General features: G+C 38.6%; 1 protein-coding gene across 1 annotated transcript in view; it reads right to left on the bottom strand.

Annotated features, from left to right (window-relative positions):
* Positions 1-319: 319 nt before the first annotated feature.
* LOC107094125 (gamma-aminobutyric acid receptor subunit gamma-3-like) overlaps positions 320-11,328 on the bottom strand; it is a 37,695-nt gene continuing 26,686 nt past the window's right edge. The window contains exons 3-4 of the mRNA XM_015389556.1: positions 9,256-9,452; positions 320-1,782 (exon numbers count right to left, since the gene is read on the bottom strand). Coding sequence (XP_015245042.1) covers positions 1,501-1,782; positions 9,256-9,452 — 479 coding nt within the window. The 3' untranslated portion in view covers positions 320-1,500. The remainder of the gene's footprint in view (positions 1,783-9,255; positions 9,453-11,328) is intronic.

Raw genomic sequence — 11,328 nt, 5'->3', positions numbered from 1 at the left:
GCCATTATGTATGCTAACTTAGTTAACCTTTAGCTGATTTACTAATTTTGCAAAAAAGCTATCTGGTGGTGGCTAGGCTCTGTTCAACCAGGGCTGCAATGAACGATAATTTTTTTGATTAATCGGATAGACAAAGTTATCTTAAAGAAGACTTTTTACAAAATTAAACCAGGTGAAACTAAAACTATTCCACTTGAGGTGTTCTGAATAGCTCATACTGACAGACGCAAGATTTTTTTTACACTTTTGGTAGAATTACTGCTCTAAGTTGGTTGCTCTCTCAGCTAAAAGCATGTTTTAGAATCTCTATATTCCCAGTCCAAACAAATAGCTTTACCATCATCCAAACATTAAAGTTAAACCATCACACAGAAAACAGACCAGTACCATAGATACTTATGTCACTTTAAATAGGCAATCAATTACAAGAAACAAAGATATTAAATCAATACTAATAATAAATGACCTGATTGTCTCCTGTAGTTTAAATGTTTTCCGTTTCTATTAATGTGATATGACTTCATTGGGTGCATACTTATGCAAGCTATGGATTTTAGTTTGAGAAGGGAAAAAATGCCGTAATATACATTTAGTCAAATGAAAAATAACTAACTAAATCTCTCAAAATGTCAAACTGTTCATTTACAAAGAGACTGATAATTCCTAAGATGACAGAAAGAAATTCTAACAGGAGTAAAAACTGCTTTCAATAAGAAGCCAGAAAACTCCTAAAAACTAATCCTATTTGTGTTCTTAAACATAGATAATATTCCCAGAGCTGGGGTTTAGTTGTTATACTTTTATCTAAGAATATAACCCAGCATATATTTAAAAAAAACTAACTCTTCTTGGCATCAGTTGTAAACTGCATCCTGTGGTTATAAAGCATTAGAAACAACTGCCTGTTGAGCTGATACTGCAGCTCCAACTTATATTGAACTATTAAGAATATATGTGTAGCTGCATTTTTGTGAAAGCACAACCAAGGATGGAGATATTGTAACAATAAAAAAAAAAAAAAGATTCCCAGTATAGAACCAAAACTAAGCTGCTACAAAATGAAAGCATTACATATATGTCCAAACATGTCCATTTGTGAAAAACTGTGATCCGGATTGGTTTCGTCCGACAGCTCAGCATGCGGCCTTGTGACCAGTGATGTAATGGAGGAAACTCTGAAGTCGCACCCTTTCCAGAGAAGGCACTATGGGTGCTCGCTATCTCGATGTCCAAGATTCAGCTTTGCAACCCTGTCCCCGAACTTTTCCGTCATAAAATTGGCCTTTCAGGTTAATCCTGATAGTTTAGTCTTCAGTATGGGAGAAGTCATATGCCAACTCTTAAAGTCCTAACGTTTAAAAAGCATTTCAGTAAAAATCCCCATAGACCAGTTCTTGACAATTTTCTGAACTTCCCTCAGTTAAGACTTTATATCTCCAGTCTTGGTGAAAAACAAGGAGATGTGTTCTGGCAGGGTCCAAAGATCACCACCCAATTAGACTAAAGATAGAGGTAGCTGACCCAGTAGACTATGTTAAAAAGCAAGAAGGAGGTGGGGAAAAACACCCGGGAATAGGAATCCAGCTCCTGGATGTTGAGGTGAATCCGTCCTTTCCTCCAACCACCTTCTTTACACTCTTCAAAGCAGCAGAAGAAGCTCTTGCAGTCTTTGCCATCCAGGCACTCGTACAGGCAGTTGTCTTCATAGTCATGCCAGAACAAAGAGTTACCCATTGGCATCATGGACCGAGGTGCACGACCCATGTTGAAAGATGAATAGGCCTGCAAAACAGGATGGACAAAGTCAATTGTAAGAGTCAACTTTCTGGATACTTAACAAATACAAATTAAACTACATTTTTGAATTAGAACAACTCCTCCATCTCCTTGGAGGAGTATTTGGACTTGTCAGTGTGGTTGTTCCTGCATTACGAAATGCTCTGCCCCTTAAATACCTAAAGTTGGAAACCAACATTCTTTTTTCTGTCAACTCAGTCCAGTAAGCTACTTTTACATGGACATGAAAAAACAACCTCTTGAATTAAAAATGTCATGAATGATCTGAATGTAATCTTACAGTGGGGGGTGGGATTTATGCCAACTGAGAACCCAATCGGCATCCATGTCAGGATCAACTTTTTCTATATGAGATGAGCTGACCTTAGTGCACACGTGCTTCCATGTCAATTTAAGGTATTTGTGCTTTGAGTGCCTAGAAACGATGTCAAAATATAGTCCCACTGCCATGTTTACATTTAAAGTTTTATTCTAGCTAAATAAATTCCAATAAAATGACTGGACTAAAAATGTGTCATGTAAACATGCCAACCAAAATATTCTAATAAAGCCTAGTTGGGTAGATTAGCCACTTAAGGCAGAAATACACAACATTTTGGGGGGGTGCGAATGGGTACTAAAGTCAGCTTGCCTCATTCATACCTGTATCCTAACAACCGTTTACATGCACGGTGATTGGATTGTTAGCCAGCATAAACCACCCCTCCCAGTGGGATTACAGTTTAAGCCAGATCCACTCAGAATATGTTTACATGACAATTTGCCATTTATTCGCATTACCCATGTAAATGTAGCTCATGCAAATGGTACAATCCAGTTGTCTTGGTGTTGAGACCCAAAACATTTCTCTCTAATCCTAACTAGCTGCCCAATCCCTATACACTCTACTACACACTTCTGCTGCTGAAAAGAGACCATCTTGGCTGTCTAAATTTTTAGTAAATGCTGCACATCAAATTGGCACTGTTAAAGTTTTGTTTACCTACTAACTAATGCAAGACATGGGGATTTGCATCAGGGTGCATGACTTTACTTCAAGAAACTTAATAGCTTCAGTTAGTGGGTTGGATTCGATAATACAGAATGTTAAGCAGCCCCTTTGTAAATGGAAATTCTTGATATTGAATTTAATCATAATTTAATCTCAGCCATTAAGGAAAGACTTTTTAAAGTTTTCAGGAAACTAGGGGCTTCGGGGGAGGAAAGGAAAATTGTAAAACATTTTAAAATTTTTGTCTTGATACTTTTTTTTTTCAAATAAAACAATTGCAAGAGCATCTTTCAGTGCAGATGGAAAGAAAAGGCGCTGTTAGTGAAAAATTAAGGATGCACTTGTTGGGTACTGCTTTGATAAATATGCTCTGCAGTGCTGGAAATAAATTTAATGTGTAACACAATGTTCAAATTGTAAAAAGAAAATCATTTAATTAACATTATCAATAGTGTTGTAACAAATGGCTTTAGAAAAACTCTTATTCCACCTGCATTGAAATAAATTGAAATGTAAATACCTCTTTCACTAAGAGGGGAAACTCATCCATATACTTTTTATATTAAGGTTACATTTTAACAATTAACTTCTGGTGATTTTGATGATTATAGCAAGACTTTTGAAAACCTAAAATGTAAGTTCCAACAGAAAGGAGGATAAGCTACAGAAGGTAACTGGTAAATAGTGCTGTATCCAAGCAGAGTAACTGAAGGTTGGCTTAATGGTGAAAGGGAAGCACAGGGTTAACTGTAGCCTTCAGAGGAATGGAAAGCAAAGCCCATTCAAAGGGGGCAGAGGTGGACAATCCAGATCCAGAAAGTAAAAACCCTGCCTTGCTTTCTTTTATCCTGCTCACTTAGCCCCTTAGGGGATAAGTTTGGAGCTGGAAATGGTTAGAACTGATCTCTGTACAAGCTTTTTAATTTCTGGACCTGGATTAATCACAAGATTTGGACTGAAGCCTGAGTAGGTGCTTTAAGAGTCATCACACACAGTTCCCTCAAGCTAAGGCCAGAACAAGACGGGGCCACTGCTCAGTGACCCAAATCTTCCTTTCTGATGAAGCGTTAGCAATTCATCTGGAGAACATTTTTTGTGTGATTCACAAGTCCACGGTAAACAGTTATGTAACAAGAAATCATACTGCCTTGATGCTTCCATCTATTGACAAGTTTTATTGGGATATTCAGCATTTGCTACTTGCCCAAATGACCGGTTTTACTACTAATGGTATTAGTGGTCCTGATAAAAGTTTCCATATAAGAGGCCATAAATGTGGAATGCATGTGGAATTAATCTTTTATAGCACGTGCATTAGCCATGGAGCACTAGATCCAAACATAACTTTTTATGTACCGTTGTTTTGCTAAACAAAATAAATGCACGTTGCAAAGAGATGCATATTCCCTCAATGCCTCTTTGCAGGCTCAAATATTCAACTTTTTTAATGAAGATGCCACCATATTTAAGTTGAAATAGTTCTTAGATTTGGTTCTACTATTTCTGACAGTCCAAATATCTTTACTAGCGCCCAGAATCTCTCACCATCCTCTGCAACAATAAAACAATGACTGCAGGTACATCTGTACAACTTTCAGAATTACTTAAAAAAAAGCAAAGTCTATGGCCGCAGTTTAGATACCGGCTTGGAAAACTTCTTTACACTGAGAAGTTTCCCGGCTCTGTCTATAGAGTATGATCTGCTCTGCCCATACAAATAGGTTTGCACCTGTTTTAAGACATGCAAACCTTTGGAAGATTAGTCCCTATTTTTTTTAACTCAAAACTTCTGTAGTGGTGATCCAATGAACAGAAGATTTAATGGCTGCTCTGGTTGTGTTATGCTACGTTAACACTCGGAGCGGAGCAAGCTTAATTTGACAGTATAAAAACTCACCAATGGCATCCAGTACAAGTGCAGTTTCAGCGTAAACCTTTTCTATTCTTTGAGTGACTTTATAAAAATGAGGGCCAATATTTTACTAAATCTGCATCTCTTCGTCCGTGCTTGTCATAAAAAGTTGCTTTTGAAATTGTCAGAAGCGGTCTTGGAAGTTCACCAAAATGTTAAGATTTCCAGCATACGAAATATTTTGAAATACCAATAGTTTTCATCAATGATAAAATAAAAATCCCATTTTAATTTGTCATTACAGGTCTGTTGATACCCTATTTTAGTTTGACAAATCAGCCCTTCTCCGTATTTTGACCGTGATGTTCGAGGTCGGAGCGGTCATGGAGGATGTGGAGTCTCAGGGTTGGAGCTGTACTTTCTAAAAATCTGCTTCATTAAAGGTAAGGTGGAGATATTCAGCAAACTTTTGAAAAGAACCTCTCTCTACTTAAAAGAAAAAAAAATACACATGCGCAATCCTATACCCGCCTCCCGAGAGGGAACGTCTATTAAATGCATGCGAGAGCGTGCACAAGCCCATTTCTCTTCATGCATGCCCTGTTTAAAAGTTGCTGTTTGCACCGCCCATAAAAGCTTACTTTCAAAAAGAAGATTGGCTATTTTTCCTCTGTCAGACTCATCACAGGTAAGTAAAAATGTGGATGAGCACATAGGACTGCCATATGTAAACACATTACCAGAATGATTGATAATTAGGAGAACCGCTTGTTTTTATGATCAACCCAGAAGAAGAACATCCTCCACTATACCTTTAAATGATTTTTTGTTTCTAACTTATAAGGCTAAAATAGATTTTTTCCCTCCATTGTAGTAAGACGGACACACATGGTAGAATTGATTGATGGGGCACTGGGAAGGAGCTATAAATATTCCTGATTGGGGAATGAGGTGGGGTGTCCAAAACCCAGAAAAGGGGGACTGAATAAAACACAGCTTAATTTTTTGGCCCCGAAACACAGAACTCCTCCACACAAGTGTGGAATAATGAATAAGGAGCGGAAAGGGAGAGAGTGAGAGATGACAGCAATGGCGGCTAAGTCGGTTGGAGTGCCTGTGTGCTGCTGACATTAAGGCACTCACAGCAGGTACAGCCTTGGAGAACGCCCACGCGCAGCATCAGGGGCGACGACTGGAAAGGAAATGCTTTTCAACTGAGCAGGTGTTCATAAAGATGTCAGATTCCTGGGAAGTGTGCTGGATGTACAGACAGCAGATCATATGGATTGAATCGATATGTTTCTGCCAGTTAGTGAGCGATCAGAAGCGTTGTTTTTCTTTTTTGGCAGCTTTAAGCATCTTCAAAAACAACGAGTTACAAAAACAATCCAGACGGATAACACGCTGTTCAAATACAAACAGTAGGCCATATGGGAGAGAATGATGGGTACAGTTCACACCATTCACCAACAATAAAAAAAAACGGCAATCTTCTTTAAAAGCTGACCTCACCTTTAATTACTGGAATCATTCCTATGAACTGAATACCAGAATAAGAAAATTTTTAACATGTTCTGAAACGTCATTTTCAAAGTACACAAACTAAGAATATATGGAAGACCAGCAGTCACTGAAAATTAAAAACAGCCATTTCAAATTTAACATTCCAGTCATACTATTAGTAATCCAATTTGAGGAGCGTTTTCCATTTGTATATTTGAATATCTATTTACAAGTTCCATTTCTAAATGGAGTTTTAAAATGTGTGATTAATAATATATGTTAATATTTTCACATTTATGAATTGTGTTTTTTTTAAAGTTTATTCAATATCCATTATATTTTTTGTTTTACTTTTTTCTCTGTGTTTACTTTTTCTGTGTTCTTTCTGGTTCAAGAGCACTCTGAAAGCCAGTTGCTGCTCAGACATCTTCCTCTAAGCAGCAAAACTGATGTGTTTGGGAACCAAGTTTAGCAATCTAAACAAGGAGTAGTGGTACATCCAAGAAACAACAAACTGGTTTAACTGTGTTAAGATCAAATGTGAGTGATGTAACCGGAACTACTACCCTACTCTGAAGCCACCCCTCTCCGATGTTTCCCATTAAACTTCTGCGAAAGGCCTAGCCTGAGTGCTTCTCAGTTTATCGCTACTCCAAGTAGCAACCAAATCCCTCCCAAGAGGTCTGAGCTTGCTGGACCGAGTCAGACTAACCGTCCTAGGAGCTGACTGTTGTGACCATATTTTCCTGCGATTCAAACCGGGTTGAACGCAGTGTTTCATGAACCCACCTGCTGCAGCAGAGGTGAGCACCACCTCTGGTCGACCTAAATCTAACTGTCAAAGGAACACAGCTGGGCCTAATTGCAGAGGAGCCATTAGAGACTGCTGACGTATGCCATATTGGTTAAGCCTGACTTGGAGCTGCCGCCACCAGCTAACTACTGTAGCTAAAGGTAGACATCCCGAGCAATGGCGTAAATATTGGTAAGCAGAGACTGCAGTTGCTTAGGGGCCCCCCGACCTCTTAGGGGTCCCGTCACTGACACATGGTAGGCCCCCTACGCTATTGTGGACTAGGACGTCTCTTTGCAGATGTAATGGAGCGAAAAATTCCTCTTAAACCCACCTGATGCCAGAATAACTGACCCGACCTTATTAATACCCCAACACATGCCAGATTTGGTGAGCCATTTAAACACGACACCAATAGTAAAGCAGACAGCGGTACTTTTAATTACTATGTTAATAACTGTGTATAGTTAATTAGACGGTTGGTAAAAATGTAACATGTTTCAAACTGCAATAAAGATCTTAATAGAACGATGTATTTGAGCATTTAATTTTTTACACTATGACTTGAAATTATGGGTAATCCAGAGTATAGATTAAAACCATAACCGTTACGTACAATGTGTAAGCGACGATGGATACCTAAAAGAGGTACCAATGCAGATTCCAGAAAAGAAAAAGGAAGAGCTGCTGGAAGAATGGGAAAAATTCTTCCCAAAATAAACACGTTCTTTCAAAGAACCGAAGAGGGAGAAGTTGGATGTTGCTGCTACAGAGAATGAAGATTGCGACAAGGAGATGAATGGAGAGAGCGTGGATGAGGAGGGGGGCTGTGAAACTCAAGGTAGCCTGATAAGACTCATTTTACAGCAGAAAAAACTGAAGTATATCCATGTCTAGTGAAGGGGAAGAATGATGCAGTGTGTAGGTATGCGGCACGTTTCGGGTCGGTTGTCTACGCGGCTGCGGTGGGGGAGGGGGGGTGCTGGGGGGGCCATTGATCCCAGGCTACTGTGAGTTGTAAAATTAACCCCTGCAAAGTTGCCTCTTGATATTGCATAGGATTAATTCAAATCTCTTTGAGAGCTGCTGTTGGATGAACAGACTGGACCGAAGAAGGGTTGGTCCAGCTGACCAAACTGGGGCAGAAAGTCCCTGCCTCCCCACTGAGCCAAATCAACATCCATCCTTCTCTTCTTACATCTGATGCTTAAGTGCTTTGCTTGGGTGAGCTAGGTAGAATAGATAGTTGTGTTTCAGTTTTATTTGAAATAAGCTTTCTGATTCCAAACTGTACTGTTTTAATCCTATCACCATACTACTGTTAAAAAACTCCTCAGTGAGGAAAAGACAGAAGACCCCACAGCAGCTATGCACATGAGGACAGCGTGACAGCGTCCGCTCTGCTCAGACTCCGGGCCGAGTTTGCTACACAGGGCTAATATCAGACCGAGCACCACCTGTCAGTGCTTGGGTAAAAAGAGGAGCTCAAGGGAGCAATTGCTGCTGAGGACAGAAACTTAAGGAAAATTGCTTTCATTTGTAGTCTCCATTAACAAACAAAAAATATTCTTAACTGGTCTGAAAACTCGCTCGATGAAGTGACAGAGCAAAAGGTTTTCCTTTGCTTTCCAACGACGACATAAATTTAGGTTTTCATCTTGCACCTGTCTATGTATACCTTTAATTGCAATCAAATTAAATATCAAAAAGTGGGACATTTTTTTTACCAGAATAAAAATATTCAGCTGTAACTACATGTTAAGGAAGCAGTTTCTTTTCTTTTTTCTGGCAGGATGGATACAGACCATGGATGATCATTCAGATGTCTTCGAGTCATCATCGCCCCTTGAAGTTGCCATGGCAGCCAGAAAGTGATGTTTTGAGATATTTCATTAAAGTCCACACTGTTTGTCATGATAATTATCTTCATTAAAATTCCAGTGACTTCCCAATCCCCCCACGCAGGCATACAATATAGTTATGGGTTATATCTGCACTTCAGAATCGCTGTGATTTTATTTTTTGATAATGTTTCATATGTTTTTGATTTAGTTTTCCCTTATCTGTTGTCCTATCTTTGAGCTGCTTAGTGTCTTTCAGAGGGCATCTCGTTTCCCTTTGAGGTCTAGTGATTCACATGCCTACACTAGGCAGGTGTCACATCATTGAGGGTAGTTCAGCTATGTTACTATTTGGAAACATTACAGAAACCCCTTAAATGAAAGGCACAGATTCATGCTTCAAAAGCCATTTCTACTGTGCACAAAGAGCTCTGCTTTTAGCAAATATTATAAACAACTCCAGGGAAAGCAGACTTACCATTCTCTGCATCTTTGGAGGTGGTCTGCGTATAATGTAGGAGTAGTAATTGAGCATTGCGTACTCAATCATGGCAGCAAAGACGAACAGGAAACAGACGGTCACAAACAGATCCATGGCCGTTACGTAGGAGACTCTGGGTAGGGAGTTCCTGGCCACTGTGCTCAGGGTGGTCATTGTCAACACTGTGGTGATACCTGCAAAGGTAACAGAAAAAATACAGCTGTCAAGAAGAAGAATAGCACCTTCTAAAAGTGATTGCAACCCTTCACATTTTCTTTAGAATGTTACACAAGGTCAGTACATTTTTTTTGCCTTTTTAATAGCATAAAACTGTTTTCTCCTTGCTGTGTTCCATGAAGACAACCAATATTCTGACACACCAGAGATTTAAAACTACTGCATTTATACTCATTACATTACACACAGATTAAGCTGGAGAGAGCAAAGTGGGCTCAATACAAATGCACATGATATATTATTTGATTTTTCTAAATGTTTTTATGTTTTCTTGTACTTTGATTTTCCTTCATACACGATCCTAATCAAATGGAGCAAGGTTTGTATGTGATGACTATGTAAATGTTAACCATTACTAATGTATATGGACAATTTTGGACAAATGTTTTGACAATTAAATTAATCTTGTCAGATCGCTTCTTGTTAATGTGAAACAGCTGATATTAAGAGGTTTTTTTTTTTTTGGGAATTGGGAAAAAAAGAATAAGAAAATAAAAAAATAAAAAACTGATATTAAGAGGTTTTTTTTTTTTTGCTGCTTCATATTTTCACTACTGGAAAACCAGAATATACAAGACACTACAAAAAAATACAAGAGAAAAAAATAACTGCACTGAAAACAGCAGTGCCAAAAACAAAACCACATTCCCTGTTTTTTTATTTAAATTTTACCTATGGAAAAACTTATTGGGTGATATGTCATTATCCATTTACCTCAAATAAAGGACACCATATGGAGTCCCATTTCTGACAATTAGGTAAGGCAGACATGTTAAACTTCCAAATCAATCTGTAATAAATAAAAAAGTTGTGTAAAGTTGCCGTCTTTTGTTATTAATTTCAAGTTTATACACAATTCAGTGTTTGGCCATAATCGGCTAATTCTCTCCTGCACCTGCACATGTTCCCTGAGCCTCTAAGCGGTAAAGAGAAGACACAATCATGTGGAAGACTACAATGGGCCGAAGTTCACTGTAGTCTTCGATCATCAGTATCCTTCATGAGGAGGCACGAATTAATATTTAAGCATATGAAAAGAACATTGAGAGGAAGGAAGAAATGTGGAAGGAAAGAGTTCACCAAAATCATTAAAAATTTAGGAGAACTTCACAAGGAATTAACTTGGGCATTGGTCAGAACATCTAGAACCACAACAAAAATGAATACCAGTCTATTTGCTACTAGTTGCATTCATCATTTTAAGTCACTCCTGAAACAGACACATCAGAATAACCTTACCTGGGCTAAGGCTAAAAGACCTAGATTGTTGCTCAATGTCCAAAATGCTATTTTCTGATTAAAGGACATTCTGCATTTCATTTGGAAATTAAGAGGATGTTCTTTTTCCGGGTGGATCATCAAAATATGTGGTCCTCCTAATTGACAATCATTCCGGTGAAATATTTATGTGTTCGTCCCCATTTTCACTTACCCATGGTGAGTCTGACGGTGAAAAAATTGCAAATCTTTTTTTGGAAAGTAAGCTTGTATGAGCAATGCACACAGCAACTTTTAAACAGAGCGTGCATGAGGAGAAATGGGCTTGTGCATGCTCTCACACACGTTTAACAGACGTTCCCTCTCGGGAGCGGGTATAGGGTCGTGTATGTAGGGCTGGGTATTGTTCAAAATTTTTCGGTTCCGGTACCAATACCGATACCTTCACTTCGATACCGGTTCCTGAACGATACTTTTTTCGATACCAGTTTTATAATATCAATTCGAAAAAAACATAAAAAGAAGTACAAATCTTGAGTTTTATTTTAAGCTCTGATTTTTCCATTTACATTTTTCCTCTTACCGTATTTTCACGACCATAAGGTGCACCGTACT

The sequence above is a fragment of the Cyprinodon variegatus genome, unplaced genomic scaffold, assembly GCF_000732505.1.
Source record: "Cyprinodon variegatus isolate N-32 unplaced genomic scaffold, C_variegatus-1.0 Scaffold465, whole genome shotgun sequence".
In the NCBI taxonomy this organism is placed as follows: Eukaryota; Metazoa; Chordata; class Actinopteri; order Cyprinodontiformes; family Cyprinodontidae; genus Cyprinodon; species Cyprinodon variegatus.
Note: the sequence above shows the minus strand (reverse complement) of the source record. Positions and strands in the feature narration are given on the sequence as shown.